Source organism: Rhineura floridana, chromosome 19, assembly GCF_030035675.1.
Source record: "Rhineura floridana isolate rRhiFlo1 chromosome 19, rRhiFlo1.hap2, whole genome shotgun sequence".
Taxonomy (NCBI): domain Eukaryota; kingdom Metazoa; phylum Chordata; class Lepidosauria; order Squamata; family Rhineuridae; genus Rhineura; species Rhineura floridana.
In genome coordinates, this window is record NC_084498.1 from 4,299,859 (window position 1) to 4,320,064 (window position 20,206).

The following is a 20,206-nucleotide window of genomic DNA, read 5'->3' on the forward strand; positions in this document are numbered from 1 at the left end:
ATACATGTATGGCTAATGGGGAATTCAATATACATAAACAACGAGCAAAATATATTCTTATATAAAGCTATAACGGTTCATAACATTTTAATAGTTTAGTAGGAAGCCAGATCTGTTTCTTCTTGCAGCTGTCTCCCTGACTATGCTGGTTGTTTGGAACTACTTGTACTCAAAACAACTGATAACACTGTGCTGAATATCTCAGTACCTCTAAGACGTAGAAAAAACTGCAGAATAGCTAAAATGCTTAGCTCATTAGCTGGAGTGCTTAGCTCACTGTGAAAATGTACTTTCATGTGAAGTACTGAACATTGCCAAATTCACTAGAACACGATGCAGAGAAGTACAGTACCTATGCAATGCCTGTGCAAATGCCTGTGTAATACTGTAATGCCTATGTCATTCTGATGTGTTAAATCCTGACTGGTAGATGCTAAAGTCTTTGTCCTGAAATGTATAAAAACCCCAAGCAACCAGTGCCATAGTGCAGTTCTCCACTCACTATGAGAGAGACTGACCAAGTGTACAATTGTCATCCAATAAAGGCCGACCTTTTTGCTGCAAGCCTGTGTCTTCATAATTTTTATTCAAGGACCCCCAGCAAAAGATCCCAATGGAGAAATACAAAATTCTCCAACACAGTTACCTGCTCCTCCTCAATCCGGCGCTGTAGAGTCTCAATGTAGTGCTGGACCGCCATGTAAATAAACCGGTATTGCGCCTCTGTCTGCACCATCCCTGACCGCTGGGATCGCACCATTTGGATGGTCTTCGGGACGTCAATGTCGCAGTCCACGCCTGGCCAGGAGAGGAAACATGTTCACAGCAGAAGCAGAACAGGGCGCACGGGCAGGACCCAAGGAGGAGGCGAAGGCGGCCCACTAGCCCTCATGCCGGCTGCATAGACCCCTACGCTCTCAAGGAGCAGCAATCTGTGCCTGCAGCAACACGCTTCACTTCCCTACTCATTGCCAAAGCTCCTGAGCAGTAAACCAAGCTGGGCAGTGCGACGGTAAGAATGCCAAAACAGCCTTGCTGGCTTGCATTAAGGACCCCCAAAGCCCAGTATCTCATTCTTCTCAGCAGTGACCAGCCAGGGGCCTTGAGGAAGGTTGGGAGCCACAGGGCATGAAAGCAATCCCTCTTCTCCTAATGATCGCATCCCTGGCACGTGGGACTCAAGAATAGACTGTTCCTGAGCCTGGAGGCTCCATCTGTAGCCATTGCAGTAAGTGGGCCGATAAGACTCTTTAATCCTTTCAAAAGCCATCCACACATCTGGGGCCCAGGAGAGTCCATTAAGGGGACTCCACTAAAAAGTGACTTAGAAATCTTAACGTGGCATGACACAGCCTTGCTGGATGGGGAAGCAAGGTGGCCCCGTCTAGCCAAGTCCTCTGCTTCCAAGTTCCTCTGCATAATTGCAAGGCGGGCATGACGCCCTTCCTCTGCAACACACCCCCAGCAACATACAGACACATGAAGCCCAGAGAACAAGCCCTGCTCGGCGTGGCAGACCACAGGATGAGCACTACAGTATTTTACTTCCACAGCAGCTCCAACAGGGAACTACTGCTGTTTGAGCACAGATGCGTTGACAGCAGTGAAGCCCACAGGCTAGTGTGAGAAGAGCCAAAGTTACCCCACATCTGAGACCTTGTGATTGATAGACATAGGCTCAAGGCGAGCAAGACACATACACAGTGAAATCTGCCCAGAGACTTCAGGAGTAGCAGAACACCACATCCTGTTCTTTCTGTTCATTCTATACTGCATCCTGTTATTCAAGTAACCACAAAGTTTGTTCCAGCCTGTGTTAGCCTGCTTTGTTCTACCTAGCGTGTCTGTGTGGTTAGCAGAGGTGCAAAGAACATACGCAAAGTACAACATGGATTGTGTAGGCTATGCAAAGTTTCCTGTTATCAGAAAACTATAAATGCTGCCTTTATTCTTTGTTCAAGGCTCCAGTTCCTTTTTTGTGGACTGGTGTCTTTGCTCTGAGCGAATAAATGGCTGTTACTTTACTCCTTGTCAAATGGAACATTTGCAGTGGCTAGTAAAGAATCCCAAATAGGATAAGAGGTATTTTTCTCTTACAACACTAGAAAACTTGTCCCAAGGCGCTGAGTGGATGCTAGTCCTGATTGAGACTCCTCAGGCATACAGACTTCCCAGAAAGATTTAGGTTGTTTTTGCACTAAGCAGCAAGGAAGCCACAGGTCAGGGAAGAATGCTGGATGGGAGCTAGACTGCAGTTAAGGACAGACTGAAAACTAAAACCTTGGAGTGAAGTGGTTTTGCAAGCCACGGTTTAGTGTTGCATTACTGCATGGTTAAGCACGGCATGGTTAAGGCCATTTCCCTGCAGGCTGCAAGGTGACATCCAGGGCTTAATTCAGTCAGCTGGGTTCATTTGTCACCTCCTCTCCCAGAACTGTCTCCCTCAGTGGCTGTTTCTCCTGAATATTGTAACAAGTATGTATATTTGTAAGGCTGGCTAAAAATTTGCTTATTTTCTCTTACCTCCCCACCCTCGTTTTCATTTTGTGCTGTGTCTGTTAAGACTGTATGCCCATTGTTTTAACCTGTAAACTGCTTTGAGGACTCCAGCAGAAAGGTGGCCTATAAATGCAATGTTAATTAAAACAACTACCCATGGTTTCCCTTATGTTTGGAATCTCAACCAGGATTAAAGCAACAAAACCGTGGCTCCTGCTAACCATGGTTAGATACTACGTCTACACCAGGCTACAGCCTCCCCCAGCCTGGTGCCCTCCAGCTGTTTTGGACTATAGTTCCGATCATCCTCGGCCAGCAAAGCCATGCCTCCATCAGTCCCAGTGCTTGCTGAGGCTGGTGAGAGTTGTAGTCCCAAATCAGCTGGAGGGCACCTGGTTGGGGAAGGCTGATATAACAAGAAAGTCAGGAACTCGCCTTTCTCTCTGATTATGTCAATCAGAATATCTATCACAATGAACGTTCCCGTCCGGCCGATTCCAGCACTGTGAAGGAGGGGAAGAGAAAAACACAAGCATTACATTTTTCCTTCTTTTGACTTTGAAGAATGTTGCACTCAAGATCAAAGGCATCGCCCCTGCATTACAGTACCTGCAATGGACCACGACCGGACCAGCATCCGAGATGCTCTCTTGCTTGTGGTGAACCTCTTCTAAGAAATCCAGAACCCCACCCGGATCACTGGGGACTCCGTGGTCAGGCCAGGTTCTAAAGTGATACTGCCACACTGTGCGTTCGGTGTTGCCCTGAACAGAAGACACCAAAAGATGCTCTTCTAGGTTTTAAGGCACACATCCAATGGGGGAGGGGGAGAATGCAGCACTGGAGACGAAACGGACCTTCTCAATCAGAGCCAGTGTGGTGTAGTGGTTCGAGTGTCGGGCTGGGACCGGAAGACCAGGGTTCAAATCCCCACTCAAACACAAAGCTCACTGGGGTGGCCTTGGGCCAGTCGCTGTCTCTCAGCCTAATCTATCTCACAGGGTTGTTGTGAGGATAAAAGTGGGAGAACCATGTCTATAAGCCACCTTGAGCTCTTTGGAGGGAAGGTGGAATATAAATGTAATAATAAATAAATAAAAATAAAAGATAAATGGCAGCACTCCAGCTACAGGAATCCCTCCCTCCTCAGATCAGACCATCCCCAACATTGTATCTCTCAGCCTAACCCACCTCACAGGGTTGTTGTGAGGATGAAATGGAGAGGGGAAGAGCCATGTACACCACTTTGAGCTACTTGGAGAAAAGGTGGGAATATAAAGAAAAATTATACGCATTTAGAGGGCAATTCAAGACCTATCTGCTTCCAACAAGCCTTCTCGAGAGGAAGGGCAGAACTAAGGATATTAATTATTTCTTTTCTTTTCCAGGCAGTAGAGTGGGGAAGAGGAGGAAAGTGTGAAGTTACAAGGCTTATCCACAGACAGCCTAGCGAGGGAAATTACTGGCAAAGTTTGTTGCAGACCAGAGTGTTGGAAGTGGGGCAAGGGCAACTCCTGTTTTGTCCTTTTGTTTATGTTCCAGAAGGGAGATAGGGCTAGGGTCTTCCAGATGAATAGGTTTGTTTACCTTTACCTGTGATGCTCTGACTGACTTACTTCCGTTGTTAGACTGATACGTCTTTAGGGAAACTTACCTGCCCCTCCTCCTTCAGCGCTTTCCATTCCTTTAGCCCTTTCCATTCCTTTGTCCTCCGACTGTCCGTGAGAGAGGAGACATTCCTTTGTCTCTGCTCTCTCCAAGCATGGGGCTAACTCCCACACCTGGCTGTTACGCCTCCAACTTAGCTAGTTAGTTAGAACTAGGTATGCCTTTCTATCTACTATGTATTTCTATAAATAAAGTAGCTTTTCTTATTTTACTAAGTCTCCAGTCTCAGTGATCTCAATGCAGGGTAAAAGCCTGCTACTTAGGTAAAAGCACACACACGCTGGCACACTCGCATTTCAGACCGCTGTTGTTCTCTGCTTAACAAATATAAAAATTTACACCACAACACAGAGAAACAGGACAATGCAGGCCAAAGTGAGCAAAGGTGGGGGAGAAAAACCAAAATCTTTCAAAGAGCAGGATTCCTTCCCCAGACCCATTATGAGAATTGGCAACACTCAGATGACAGTCTTTCTTTTTTTAAAAAAAAATTTTTTATGCATGAAAGGTTTTGTTCCCTCCCAAAATAGTCTCAAATTATTGTTATTTCTATAGCCACATTCACAATTTTCCCCAACCTTCCCTCACTCCTGGCCATTGGCCCTGCTGGATGGGTTTGGTGGGAGCTGGGAGCCCAACAATATCTGGAGGGCACCAGAATGAGGAAGACCGTATTATTAGTAATTACCCATATGACATCCATGCATGTGGGGCCTTCAGAGGAACAGAAGCAAGGGGGCAGAGGTCCCTGCCCCGAGGATATCACAATTCAGTTTTCAACGGGGGGGGGGTGTTGGGAGAGGAACAAGAGGGCAGAAACGAGGGAGAATGTGAACATAGGACAAAAGTATGATACTTTTCAGGACTGGCTGCTGCCCCCATCTAAAGAATACCAGCCAGAGACCTGCCAGCGATAAAGAAATAACTCTGTGAACTTACCTGCCCAACCTTTGAAAGCTTGAGTTCTCGTAATGTATAATCATGAGCCGCGCTCTCTTTGACATTTCGGACACGCATCACACCGTATTCCTTTAGGGCATGTTCATCCGGCCAGTACTTCACACACTTGCTCTGGAAGACAAGACAAGCCGGGTGGTGGGTTGGTGAGTTAGGTAATACCAGCCAGCCTGGCACCATTCGGATAGTTTTGGACTGAAACTCCCATCAGCCTTAGCCAGCACGGCCCCGTAATGGTGCTTATGTCAATAGGAGCATGGCTGGGACTGATAATGTCCAAAACATGTGGAGGGCGCCAGGTTGGGGAAGGTGCTTAATAGAGACATTTGGCTCATTATGGTTCAGGAGGAATCCAAGTCAAAAAGAGAGGCTAAGGTGTGCAATTGTTTGTTCTTAAATCCTAACTCTGCAATTGCTTGGTAAACAATAGAAACATAAATATTTGTTTATTAATTTTTTATCCGGCCCTTCCTTCAAGGAACACAGGATGGCATATACGCTCACTGTCACTTTATCCTCACAACAACCCTGTGAGGTAGATCAGACCAACAGATAGTACCCGTCTCAGGACTTTGTGGCTGAGTGGGGATTTGAACCCAGGTCTCCCATGTGCTAGACCAATATTTTTAAACCACTGTAACCAGGGGTTCCCACACGGTGGTCCGTGGACCATCAGCAGTCCGCAAGCTTCATTCAGGTGGTCTGCGGCATGTCCTCATTGAACTTGCATATTGATTTTTTAATGGTGTATTTATTGCTTCTCATATTTTATTGTAAGTTTGAATTCTATGGAACACAAATTGCAATGCAACATAAGAAATAAAAGAAGCACTAAAAATGCAATTAAAAATTGTACAGCATCTAGCACAGTGCATTACAATTTCACAACAGGCAGGAACATTTCTAAGTGGTCCATCAGCAATTTTCAAGTGATTCACGGGGGGGAGGGAAGATTTGGGAACCCTCTGCACTATACCAAACCTACTCTGATTTATGCACATGAAACATCTGCTTGCTGTGCACTCGTTCCCATCCCGTCTGGCTCATCGTCCAACACTGGGGATTCTGGGAGTCACTTCTCATAAGAAGGGCCTGATTCATCAATCAGACGCTACCCTCCATCTTGTCTGTGGCCCCCTCTCTCTATTTGCCCAGCACACATCACGGCCAGAACGGTTATCACCCATTATCATGGCACATCTCAGAAATTCAGCTTTGGAAACACTCCCTCCTTTCCTCCTCTCTCCACCACCTCTCTCCCCCCCTGCCCCAATGCCCCAAAACACAAAGATATTCTTGGGACCCGTGAAGGAAGAAGCAAGCACACACACTCTCTAAACGCTTTCAAAGCCAAGCGGGGATGCTAGCCAAGAATCGACTGGAATGCTTCCTGGCAAGACTCAAAGTGTTTGGGGGTAGGAAGAGGGAAAGCAGATGGCCTGAAGAAAAACCGACAAAACACAGACGGCCCCACTGCCCAGAACCAGATCTCAAATGTCACACAAGGCCAGATCAAGACGCCCAACAACGTTGCTATGAGGTTCAAAAATCTTCCTGGCAAAAAGCTGCAGAGAGGTCGGTCCTTGGCTGCCAACCTCAAGAACAAAAAGGTTACGGCAAACAAACTTTGTCAGAAAGCTTCAGAGCCAAACACTCCTGGCTGCTTCCCCAGGAAACAGAAGGTGTTGCACGCACCCCTCCTCATTTCCTGTATTTGGAGAGAGTGGGGGGTAATGGGGAGGGAGAAGAACCCCCAGTTTCGATTCAGGACTTCCTACAAATGGAGCCGCTGCAGGTGAAAAACAGAAAGAGTTTTGTGGCATTGGGGGGAGGGCAAAGATTAGGCAGCAAGTAGCTGAATGGTCTTCCAGGGGGAAGCAGGGACTGCAGAAACGCCCCTTGTACAAAGCTCCTGCTTGTCTGGTTAATGCCACGAGAAACAGCACGTTTAAAAAAGGAAAGCTCGTGTATATTGTGTGCTGCAGTAAAGGATTTGGTGGTGGCAGTGGCAGTCATGAAATCACTGGAAGGAACTGGCCAAGATGCCATGAGGTCAGGGAGAGCAGGAGCAGGTAGAAAAGCCTCTGGCTGCCCCTGGCAAAGCTTATCTCGATTGGAGGGCCGGGGCCAGGCAGAAGGGCTTTGGTCAAGGATGGAGAAGTTGTGGTCCTCTCAAGGCTGGTGGGACGCCAGCGCTGGTCAGCCCCTAGCCAGCACGGCCAATGGTCAGGAACAGTGGGAGTTGGAGTCTAGCAACATCCAAAGGGTTGCCTAGGCTAGAGTCAGTCAGGCTAGGGCCAGCGAGAGCCAAGCTCATATCTCACCCACGAAACTCACCGGGAGGCTTTAGACCAATCACCGTCTCTCAGCATAGGTTTGTTACAAGGATATGGTTTGGGGAGTGAGGGAAGAGCCACAAACAGCACCCTGAACTCAGTGGAGGACAAAGGACAGGAGCTAGCTCTGGGGCAGGATCCTAAGAATCCCCTCCCTTTAAAAAAGAAACAACTAGCACCTCCCAACAGAGAGAAGCAGGCCGAGCCAGACAGAATCGCCAAAGGCAGGCAAGGGTGCTGAGCTGAGCTGGCAATGGTGTGGCCAGCTTGTGTCACCTGCATGGCTCTGAACCACACTCTAATGGCAAGCAGAAATAGAATTCTTTTTAAAGCAACTGCAGCCTGCATCTGGTTCCACCTCACTTTCCTCTATCTTGTCTTTCATCCAAAGTCATAGAATCGTAGAATAGTAGTTGGAAGGGGCCTATAAGGCCATCAAATCCAACCCGCTGCTCAATGCAGGAATCCAAATCACAGCATTCCCGACAGATGGCTGTCCAGCCGCCTCTTGAAGGCCTCCAGTGTTGGAGAGCCCACCACCTCTCTAGGCCATTGGTCCCATTGTCGTATGGCAGTCAGAACTGCGCACCTGGGATGGGGGAAAGCAAACACTCAAAAATGATCAACTAACAGGCACGGCCCAGAGCCGTTCCACAAGAGGCCCTTGGATTGCCAGAGTCAAATGAGCAGTGGCATTCAGGTGGAGCCCAGCTGCCGTCATCGTGAATCCAGAAGCAGGAGACTCAAACAGTGGGAAAGTGCCAACTCACTTCTGGGGCGGAGAAAAGAGGAAGCTATGTTGCTGAAAGCTAACAGACTCTACCGAACAGCAGCCCTTGCCCAAAACATGGTGAAGCAAGGACTGGAAACTTCCCTTTTCAAAACTGAGATTCTTGGCATTTCACAGTACGAGTGTGTGTTGAATCCAGACTGCTAGATTTTCATTTCAGGACTCTGGGAATCAACTGTTCTCTGGCAACAAGAGACAAAGGATACAGGTTGCCAGTTCTTTTCTTTTTTTTAACAAAAGGCATAACAAGGTCTGGTTAAGCTGCTGTGCTCGGAGACTGGCCATGTCTCGCGATTCCCTTGGGGGCTGCACTCTTTACCTTTCCCCTCTCGACTTCTTTCGTCGTCATGACGATCACGCGGGAGTTCTCCTGGAAGACCATCCTCCAGAAGTCGTTTACCGTGTTCTGCAGGCAGCCCTGGGTAGCGATGTAACTCTTCTTCGGCTTCACGTTGTTGCACTTGGTTTCAAACTCCGACTGTGAATTGAGACAAAGGCCTTCGGGCAGTTTGTCTTAGGGAGGGGCAAGGAGGAGTGTGGCCGGGCCCCATCTTGTCCTGGGACCTAGACTCAGGATACTTCCACAGGAGGAGGGGAGTCCCAGGACATTAAGGGGTGACGGAGACTCCCTCCCGGCCAGCAGGCCAACCCTTTCTCCTCAGGGAAAGAGGAAAAGGAAGAGGAATGAACTCCCAAAGGGCCATGTTTTGGAAGACTCCTCCACAGGATCTTTCTCAGCAAATCATTTACCACCATGCCTGCCCCAGAAGCAGCAACTGGAGCCTCAGAAACAGAATGTGGCCCTTTCAGCTGGGTGAGGATCTCCACCAAACTACCTCCCTGCAAAAGGCAGGGGGAGCATTTCAGCTCCCAGCAGGTTTTAGACCAGCAGCGGAACAGCCACATTCCACAGGAAGTTGCCTTAACCCAGCCTTTCCCAACCAGTGTGCCTCCAGATGTTGTTGGACCACAACTCCCATCAGCCTCAGCCAGCATTGCCAATGGTCAGGAAGATGGGAGCTGTGGTCCAACAACATCTGGAGGCACACTGGTTAGGAAAGGCTGCCTTAACCCAAGCCCCGCCTGTGGCCCATCTATCCCAATATCGCCTACTCTGACTGGCAGTGGCTCTCCAGGGTCTCAGGCCGAGAAGGGCCTTCCCGCTTACTTGATCCTTCTTACTCAGCCACCACCAACCTGATGCCCTCCAGATGTCGCTGAACTCCAAACTCCCATCAGCCCATGGCCAGCTCTCCGGGATGATGGGAGGACTAACCCAGCACGCTCCTTACTATTTTTATTCTAAGAAGAGGGCCATACAACCATGTGAGCCCCTCCACGCAAAAATAAATAAACAAGTCCCCATGCATAGAAAACTAACATATCAGATCCTTGTCCATGACATGTTAATTCTCTCTGTACCAGGATTATTGGTGGATTTTTTTTAAAAAAAAACAGAACATTCTGACGCATGGCCCGCCCCTGTAGCATACAGTCCAGAGGCGGACTGACGTCCTCATCTGCCGTTTGTGAGAATTAGTCCTTTTGCAAAGCTGTTTTAACCCATCCGAAGGCTGGCCCTGACCCCTTCCCTGCCAGACAGATAATAATAGGGCCCTCTTGCCATCTGGCAGAGGATGCTCCTCCAGACTCCCCCAACAGTAAAAAGGAAAACTACAAGTTTCCCAGTGGGTGAGGGGGGAAAAAACCCACAAATCAGGATGTTCTTACCATGATAATATTGGCATTTATGTAATCGGAAACAGGCTCATTTGGATCACCGTCATGAAGGACAACTCTCGTATGGTCAACTGGAAGGAGGGAAGGGAAAAACCAAGATGCGCCTCATTAAACAGCTACATCCAGCAACTGCTAAGTCAGGCATTGCTTGTCAGTTATCACCCAGCTGGTCGCCTGAGAGTTGGAGCTGCGTCCGGGCAACCAGTCAAGGAAGCATTAGAGACGTTGATTCTTCTCTGGGCAAAATCTTACAGGCCAGTTTTGATGCTCAGTTGAAGACCTTCCTTAGCTATCGCGAGCTAGCTGAAGGCACATGGGATGGGAAAGCAGACCAGAGGAGGAAGGAGAAACTAGCTCATTTTTTTCAGTTTCTCCTCCCTCCTCCTGTCTATTTTCCCATTCCATGATTCCTAAACCAATACCTTTGGTGGATAGTGTCACACACATACCTCCAAAGTTAAAAGAGCTAGAACTTTTTTTTTTCAAATGAAAGACTGGAATTAAAAAGTCTTAGGAACCTAAAGTTTGCCTGCTGAATTCCATACAAAAAAAAATTTAGGGGGGGGGAAGAGAATCATGGAAGATTACCAGCTGCCTCTCTGTTGGTAATATATCTCGTTGCCTCATTTGAACAAGAACATGCCAAGTAGCCTTATACTGAGTGAGGCCACTGGTACTTCTCATCCAGCACCGTCCACTCCAACTGGCAGCCATTCTCCAGGGTCTCAGACAAGGTCCTGCCCAGCTACCCGATATCCTTACCTTGAGATGCCGGGGACTGTACCTGGAACATACCTGATGGACCGCCTCTCCCGACATGAACCCACCCGTACACTACACTCAACATCTAACGCCCTCCTATGGATGCCTACTCAGAGGGAAGCTGGGAGGATGGCAACAAGGGAGAGGGCCTTCTCAGTGGTGGCCCCCAAATTATGGAATGACGCTTTTGACGATGTGCACCTGGCACCAACACTGTTATCTTTCCGACGCGAGGTCAAGACTTTCCTCTTCTCCCAGGCATTTTAGCATATGTTTTTAAATTGTTTTTAAGTTTTTTTAAAAAAAATTAAATTGTGTTTTTAAATTGTTTTTTGTCTTTTAAAATTTGTGTATTTGTTTTTATTGTTTTTAATTGCTGTAAACTGCCCACAGAGCTTCGGCTATGGGGCGGTATATAAATGTAATAAATAAATAAACGCTCTACATGCAAAGCACTCATGTCCTACCACTAAGCTATGAAAGTATATCCTTTATATCAGCTGCTTCATGCTGAGCCCAGCCATTGCTCCTTTTGCCCAGGGCTCTCTACTCCAGCCTTCCCTATGCTGGTGCCCTCCAGATGCTGTTTGACAGCAACTCCCATCAGCCCCAGCCAGCATGGCCAACATTCAGGATGATAGGAACCTAGAAAGCTGCCTCATCCTAAGTCAGACCAGGGGTCCATCTAGCTCAGGATTGCCTACACTGGCTGGCAGCAGCTCTCTGGGATTTCAGGCAGGGTTCTCTCCCAGCTCTACCTGGAGATGCCATCGGAGATTGAACTTAGGGCCTTCTGCATGCAAAAGCATATGCCCTATTGCTGACCTACGGCCCTTCCCTGAATGATGGCAGCTGGAGCCCAACCACATCAGGAGGGAACCCAGCTGAGAAAGGCTCATCTCCAAGAACATCAGAAGAGCCTTGCAGCTGGATCAGGCCAAAGGGGGCCCATCTAGTCCAGCGTCCTGTTCTCACAGTGGCCAACCAGATGCCGAAATGGGACGCCTGCAAGCGGGACCTGCATGCAAGAGCACTCTGCCCTCCTGAGGCTTCCGGCAACTGGTTTTCAGAAGCACGCTGCCTCTGTCTGTGGAGGCCAAGACAGCCATCATGGCTTGTAGCCGACAGCCTTAGCCTCCTCTAACTGACAACAGCTCTGCAGGGTCTCAGGCAGAGGCCTCTCGCAGAGCCCCTTTTAAGTGGAGATGCCACAAAGTGGAGAGGTGGGCACCTTTTTATCAGCAGGCAGGAGAGATTGGAAGTTAACTGGATGGATCATCCTGGACAATAAAACTGCAGCTTTGGAGGAGGAGGAGGAGGCAGCAAGGAGACAGAATTCAATACTCACAGGGCAGAATGTTTTTGTATCTGTTCTTGTTCTTGTTCTCCTGCCTCTGCCCCTCTTTACGGCTGTAGAGAAGTTTGCATTCTTGCTGCTGGAGAGTCTAAAGGAACACCAAACAACAGATCAACTGGACTTTGACAGACTTTTTCGCCTTTGTCATCAATCCCATCCCTCAGTTTCACCACTGTCTCTACCCCCTGGGTCCAAAAACAAAAAAAGGTAAGATGCCACCCTGGAGCTCCCAGTGAGAGGGAATCCATCTTTACAAGAGTCTTGTGAGCAGCCCCTGGATGCGGCAGCCACAAACCGAGACGCAGCACGGAGGGCGATGGCAACCCAAGACCACCGGGGAAAGGATTTACAGCGATGTTAATGTTTTGCTACAGGGCCCATATTTGAAACCTGCAGAACATGGAGCGTGAAAGAGTAAGGATCCCTATCGCCCTTTCTTGGTTCAGGAAGAGCTTGGAGCTTTGACGTAGGTCCCAAATATCTGAGAGGCTGCCTCTGTTCCTACCAACCCTCTTGGGTGCTAAGATCAGCAGATTGGGCCCTCTAAGTAGTTCCACCACTGTGGAACTCCCTCCACACAGAGGTGTATCTGGAACCTTCACTGAAGAGTTTTCAGCGAATGCTCAAGATGCACCGATTTACCCTGGCCTTTGACACCCGAGGTGTGTGTTTTCGGTACCTATCCCTTTCTCTCCGATTGTAATTTGTTGTGACGTTGAATTTTAAATTACAGTAGGGCCCCGCTTTACGGCACTTCACTTTATGGCGCTTCGCTAATGCGGCGGTCTCAATTAGACGCAATTAGACTTAAGCCCCACTCATACGGCGCTTGTTCCGCTTTTACGGTGGTCTTCGGGCGTCACAAGCCATTCTATTCAATGAGTTCCGCTTTTCAGCAGGGGTCCGGAACATAACCCACCGTATGAGTGGGGCCCTACTGTACTGTAACCCGCCCTGGGACCTGCAGGTAAGAAATTTAGAAGTAGTATAAGTAGTAGTAGTACTTTAGTAGCAGTACTAGAAGTAACAATAAGGGATCTGTTGCTTCAGCAGTGTAGCAGCTCAGACTTGGAGTTGGAGGCTACACCCCTTCCTGGCCCTGACCTAGGCAGGTGTTCACATGCACTTTCCCCTCCACCCAAGTCACCCTCATGGGTGTCAACCCAGGCACTTTGCTGGCAGCCCTGAAGCACCTGCCTGGCTTCCATCTCCTCTGCTCCTGTGGTCCTGGAGAAGATTTTGGCCGGGGGGGGAGAGAAGAGGGGGAGCCAACCAGGAACCTGTGCAGCTGACATGGAAACTCCAGGCCTAGGGTAGGGAAGTCTGGACCCAGTGGCGCTTCAATGCAGAGATCTGTTGGGGGGGAGGTCCTGCTCTCCCTTTAAGGCGATCTCAGGTTCCAGATCCAGGCACAACTGAACCGTGACAAGAGGTAAAACGCACTTCAAGGCTCGGAGACTTGTGCCATTTTGCCTACAAAAACTGGAAGGGAGGAACAGCTGCCAAGCTCCAAATCATGGGCTATGCTGATCTTGGTGGGTCTAATCCATGTGCAGGCCAGCCTTCATCACTTTGCCTGTGCTCAAAACCTTAGGTAGGATCGTTGCTGGCCTACCTTGCCTCCTTACCATGTTATACAAGGCTTCTTTTTTTCCTCACAGAAAATTTAAATGCCCCCAGGGCCTTTCAAGTTGGGCAACCCAGTCCTTACAGAGGAGAACCCACAGATGAAGTTTGGGGCCGCGGCTCCCCCTAGTGGTGACATGGCAATGGTACGCAAAGGCCTTGGACAAAGCAGCAACCTCACCAGGAGGCAAAATTAAGCCTGTGTGAGCCAAGCCCTCTCCCCGCCCCTGCCTTAGATCTAACAGCAACTCACAACCATTGTCCTCGTTAGAGCGAAAGGGTTAACATGCACAAGAAACTAGTTGCAGCCAAACAACTGGCTGGTGAGTTCAAATCAATGTGTGAAATCACATCCATGCACCAACTCCCCCACTCCTCGCTGTGCTGGACCTTTTGGATTGCCAGCTGCAGCAGTCATAAGAAACACCACAGCCTTTCCCCTTTGGACGCAGTTCTTGGCAACCACCTGAGCCCCCGCAGCTGCTTGTTGTGGTTTCAGACCTGGCAACTCAACCAGGACTGGGGACAGCAAGGCTCAATATCCCCATCCAGTCATGGAGCCCACGGGGCGACCCCGGGCCAGTTGCTCTCTCCCACTGACTCCTCATCTAGCTCACTCCAACGATGGCTGTGAGAATAAACTGTGGGGAGGGAGAGCCAGAAAGGCAGGTTTGAGTTCCTCTAAGGAAAGGCGAGATATAAATGTGAGGAACGAACCAACTCTATGCCTTTCTAGGCTCCCTTGTGCCCAGCCCTTTGCCTCTTCCTGCAGGTTCCCACTCGCTTACCCTGACCCTTTTCTGCTGCAGCCTCTGAGCTCTGTGCCCCTTCAGCTCCCAGCCACCTAGGAGCTGTTCCCACTTGGCTTGCCAGCCCTGAAGTCTGCCCTACACAGAGTTACTTCTTCCTTATGGTCCATGTGAGGTTTTAATCCCAGCTGAACCAACAACTATTCCACATGGAGAACAAGGTATTGCCGACAGCTTAGTTCACTGAGCAGTTGGAACACTTATGGATATTCCATAACATGACACCATCTCCAATAATCAGAGCCAGAGCAAGCCTAATACAGCAGCATTCACCACCCTGGTGTCCTCCAAATGCTTTGCGCTACAACTCCCAGCAACCCCAGCCGGCACGGCTGCGCCAGCTGGGGCTGATAGAAGTTATAGTCCAAAATATCTGGAGGACACCAGGTTGGCAAAGGCTGCAGTAGAGTTTGGATACAGAAGATAATCAGTAAATGCATAACACACCTGTCTCAGGCATTGTTCCTGCCTAGAGCCAGAGGGAAGAATATTTTGGGCAGCTCCTTTGGGTCAAGAGTGGGCCATCTAGACTAGACCACTGAGATTTCTGAACTTGCCCCAACGCTTCAAAGAGAGAAAGGTCTTAAAGCTTCCAGGTTCCTATTCAGGACAGCCACAGCAACGAGTCCCACTGCAAACACACCCCTAAGAGCTGCTCAAGAAGAGTGCAGGTTCTTCCCCAATTGTATTACTGTTACTTATTCAATTTATTTATCACCCAATACAAAACATCTCCAGGTGACTTACATACACATTAACCATTATGTTTAACAATACTTCCCCCCAAGCCCACACGTACGCAGAAAGAGCAGGAGGATCCCTCAAAGGCCTGCAGGAGGTACACCTTAACCAGGCGCCAAAAGAATGTCTAGGCTGGCACCAGGCAGGCCTCGCTGGGGAAAGCACTCCAGTTACCTCAAATTCCTCCCAAAAGCCTTGTTTGACTTTGTCGGTGGTCTCGGCCAGCTTACTCAGTTCTCGGACACGGCTCTCAATCTCCGCGGCATTGATGCGGGTGGTGTTGAGGGGCTGGTGGAGGAGAAGAGGGAGGGTTAGTTCAGGAGTGATGAATTTCCTCCCTGCAGGCCACATTTGGCCTACTGGACCTCTTCTTTTGGCCTGCCAAGCAATTTTCCCCATGTGACATCAGGCATGGGACAGGTAGGGGTGCAGCTGGACTGGCGGCTTGCACAGCCGATCCCTGCAGACAGCAGGACTGACCTGCCCTCCTATCAGCTCATGGGCAGGGAATTCAATCCTGCTTGGCCACTACCTCCCCCCACCCCTCCGAGACAACTTTGACAGATGGGCGGGACAACCCGCCTGTCAATCAGGCATCATTATGGCATTAAGTGATTGATGAGCTGTCTCGCCCAACTGTCTGGAGGTAATAGGGATCTGGCCCACCAGGCCAAAAAAGTTCCACACCTGGGTGAGTTAAACACTGGAACTTGGAGTCAACCCCATGAAATCCATTGGCAACAGATTTAGGCCAGACAGAAGGGCATCGACGAACTAGAGTCCTGCTGAATCAGGCCAAAGGGGGCCCATCTGGCCCAGCCTTCTGTTCCCACAGTGGCCAACCACACAGCCTAGAGTAAGAACCCTACAAGCAGGAGATGAGCGCAAGGGCACTCCCCCACTCATGACCCCCAGCAACTGCTCATTGCAGGCATGCTGCCTCCGATACTGAAAGCAGTACACACCCAGTATGGCTTGTAGCCATTGAGAGCCTCATCCTCCATGAATCTAACTCCCTTTTAAAGCCATCCACGTAGGCGGCCTTCCCTCCCTCCTGTGGGAGCGACTTCCACCATTTTAACTATATGGTGCCTATCCTAAATCTCCCTTCTTCGGCTTCAAGTAATATCCTCTTTTCCACACCAGGCCTGAACTTATACACCTCTATGACTGTCGTGTTTTGGACTGACGACAGATCCCATGGAGAAAGCGGCAAACAAGGCTGGAGGCAAGGGTCCTGCATCACAGACGCTCTGAGCAAGCAGATTGCTCTGACCAAGGCTGGGAGCAGATAGGCCTTTTATGCCTCTGTCTCCAGGCTATCTCCTCTAGGCTCCACCCCCTCATGGAGAATTTCAGCACCTTAAAGGGCCAGTCCACTGGCCTGAAAACGGGCACTCCTCTGGTCCTTAATCTCCCTGCCAGTGGTCTCATGGCACCGCCAAACTGGTGATGTGCAGTGGGAGGCATCTGGCAACGCAGGGGAAGGTGCCCGAGAGGCCCTATAAGCCCTGGTGGTCTGGGAGGTTCCTCTGGGAGCTCCTATCCAACAGCCTCGGATGCAATGGTCTCCCTAAGTTCAACAGTCAGCTTTGAGCCCTGACCCACCTTCCTGTCGGGGGGGCCTGCAGCCTTCAACTCCATGTCCAGATCACTGCTAGATCCAGGGGTCATGACAATCATGTCCACCCTTCCTTGCTTTCTTTCTAAACTAGAGAGCCCCAAATGCTGTAGGCTGTCTTCATTGTGGAGTTGCCCTCTGATAATTTGGGCTGCCCTTTCCTGAACCTTTTCCAGCTCTGCAATATCCCTTCTTCCGAACACAACACTGACCACTGTGGGATAAATGACACTGGCCTACCTAGGTGGTCACAAACTGATGCACTGCAATTATAATTTACTGTATGTCTTTTCAAATGCAATAAAATAATTATTGAGGGGAGAGAGGGGGGAATGGGTGTGTTGCTAGATATCTCATATTTTTCAATCACCTGGGAGGAAATAGAAGCGAAATCCCTGAAATGGATCCCTCTGCAGCTTTGGCATTTTTCAGGCAAGATGGTTTGACTTCTGAGAATTAGGTTTTCAATTTAGACTGGGAAAGTCCATCCCTCTGGGAGGTGTGGCTACTCACTAATTAGCGGGAGAGAGGTGCATTCTCTCAAGTGTGTCCAATGTTATTGAATCTTAATGTTGAAAAGAAAAAAGAACTCGATGCATATTTATGGGGAGAAATGTAGCAATTATCTGACAACATCTGGAATAAGATTTATGCCTTAATTACAGTTTTCCTCCCTAAGCCTCTCTCTCCGAGGAGCACAACATAAAATTGTTTTAGTGCTAGCATTTGACCCCCATTAGGATGAATAAGATGTTTAATACCAACAAAATTTATGGACTAGAAATCCTCTACGTTATCAAGCAGCTTTTTTGTAAATGTTTGGCCTGGTGGCGTGTGTTCTTTTCAAACATATTGGTTCCAAATATTAATGGTCATTGCACAAACAACAGTGATTAGTCTGATTAGCTCTCTGGTTATTCTATGAAATGGCTTGGATAAGAATGTGTCCTTTCGCCACAAGGCTTATTATCAATCTTCTGTCAGCCATGAAGATGGCTGTACTTGCTCAGTACGAGAAGAAGTCTGCTATTCCAACAATTAAGGAATGGCTAATTAACGCTCTTCTGAGATTGCCGAGATGGGCAACTGACAGATTAGAAGAAGCGGATCCAGCTGCTGTGCAGTGCTCGGAACAAAATGCGCTCCATATATTGCATTCTGTTTGAATGCTCACTGTCATTACTTGTAATTCTTGTATTTTTTTGCAAAAAAACAAACAAACCCAACAAACCACAAGGCGTGTGAATGGCAAGACATCTCAAACGGCTCAGAACAGCAATATGATAGAAGCATGGAAAGCTGCCTGAAACAGAGTCAAACTGGTGCACCTAGTGCAGTACTATCAACATGGACAGGCAGCAGCTCTCCAGAGTTTCAGAGAGGAGATGCTCCCCATCCTTGCCTAGAGATGCCAGTGGGGACTGAACCTCAGACCTTCTGCATGCAAAGCAAAGGCTTGGCCACTGAGCTGCAGCCCTCAGATTGGAAGACTGGAGTGGGATGGGAGCACTGGCTGCCCATTTGCTTCCGGGCCAAGTTCAAGGTTCTAGTTTTGGTGTACAAAGCCCTATACAGCTTGGGACCAGGATACCTGAAAGACTGTCTTATCCCTTATATACCCAGCCAATCACTGCGCTGTGCAGGTGAGGGCCTCCTGCAGATACCATCTTAACAGGAGGTCTGTTCTGCACAATATAGGAAATGGACCTTTAGTGTGGCGGCACCTACCCTGTGGAATTCCCTCCCCTTAAATATTAGGCAGGCGCCATCTATGCTATCTTTTTGGCGCCTTTTGAAGACTTTCTTCTTTCAACAAGCCTTTTAAGTTGAGACCTGTGCCAGTCTGCGTCTGTGTTAGAATTGCTTATTATGTTTTTTTACAATGTTTTTAACCCTTTTTTAAAGTTGGTTTTTTAAAAATGTTTTTGTTGTTTTGTTTTAATGTATTTTAAGATCTGCTTTTATGATGTTTTAAAGTGTTTTTAGCGCTTTGTTTGCTGCCCTGGGCTCCTGCTGGGAGGAAGGGCAGGATGCAAATAAAATAATAGATAAATAAATAAACAAGGGAGTGCTGACTCAAGCTCATGCGGGCATGCACACAGACATGTGCACACACCCTAGCCATTTACAGAGAACTGGAGCCTTCCCTCTCCAAACTCCTCCTGACAGGTATGCAAGCACATTTGGAGGGCTTCCCTCTCACCTGCTTCAGCTGAAGGACTGTCCCCAGGGTTTCTACCATGGGGTTCTTCTTGTAATGCTCTACCAGGTCCGTCAAGGAGTCAAACTTCTCCCCTCCACCAACGTCGTACTTCATGTCCTTTGAAGGAAAGGGGGAGAGGCGGGTGATGGTTAGCTACGTAATGCAAGGCGATGCCCGCCTTTGAGGTGATTTATGTGCCACCTTCCCAGGGTCAGTTGTGTCCAAAACGGCTTACAACAAACATTCAAAATGCAAAGCCTTGAGGTAGGGGAGAGGAGTCAGTTTGCAACATGTAACAAAGTCAGACTGGACAAAAACCAAAAATTCAGCAGACACAGAAAAAACGCAGTATTACAAAAGAAATAAAATAATTTAAATACATAAGTACAAGGGGAAAAGAAATTTATTTCCATATATTTATTCTATAGCAGTCACCTAATTAACAGAACTATAGTCGTTGCTTTCAGAAATTATTTTTTATCTATTAAGCAAATCAATTTGTATAAACATGCGTAAGATTGAAACCCCAGCCTTTTTCTTTTTTTTTAAGCACACTTTTGTTCTTTCAAGACGGTGCAGATGCCATCTTAGGATGGGTATTTCCATTTCTCTCACACACACAAGTGGGAAATCCTCTTCCGTCTGGAATTTTAAAAATGACACTTTTAAAAAAAATGTGTCTACATTACACAATTAATCAGGAATGGCTTTTTTAACCAATGAAAAAGGGTGTTTAACGAACTAATCCTTTGGGGCCCAAATGCATTCTGCTTCCGCCAGCCAAAGTGAGACACACCAAGGTGCATCAGGCTGTGAAGCAGAAGAGAGGGGAGAAAGCAGGGCTCTTCCACTAGTTGTTTTGAGAGACCAGCTGCTTTTGACTCTCCCCAACCATCATCTGAACTCTTTCCATCCCAGCTGATCACAATAAGAATTTTCGCCTTAGCTGGGTTTTTTTCCTCTTCCCTCCCCATCCTCTTACCCTTTTGTACCATGTCTTTTAGATAGCAAACCTGAGGACAGGGATTTGGCTTTTTCGGCTAAAGAACATGGTAAAAATGCAAATGTACTGCCTCCAAGTCGATTCCGACTTATGG

At 48.3% G+C, this 20,206-nt stretch overlaps 1 protein-coding gene across 1 annotated transcript in view; it reads right to left on the reverse strand.

Annotated features, from left to right (window-relative positions):
* PTPN11 (protein tyrosine phosphatase non-receptor type 11) overlaps window positions 1-20,206 on the reverse strand; it is a 42,145-nt gene that overhangs the window by 11,101 nt on the left and 10,838 nt on the right. The window contains exons 5-13 of the mRNA XM_061602540.1: window positions 19,110-19,226; window positions 15,460-15,573; window positions 12,101-12,197; window positions 9,982-10,061; window positions 8,570-8,728; window positions 5,107-5,238; window positions 3,109-3,263; window positions 2,935-3,002; window positions 647-798 (exon numbers count right to left, since the gene is read on the reverse strand). Coding sequence (XP_061458524.1) covers window positions 647-798; window positions 2,935-3,002; window positions 3,109-3,263; window positions 5,107-5,238; window positions 8,570-8,728; window positions 9,982-10,061; window positions 12,101-12,197; window positions 15,460-15,573; window positions 19,110-19,226 — 1,074 coding nt within the window. The remainder of the gene's footprint in view (window positions 1-646; window positions 799-2,934; window positions 3,003-3,108; window positions 3,264-5,106; window positions 5,239-8,569; window positions 8,729-9,981; window positions 10,062-12,100; window positions 12,198-15,459; window positions 15,574-19,109; window positions 19,227-20,206) is intronic.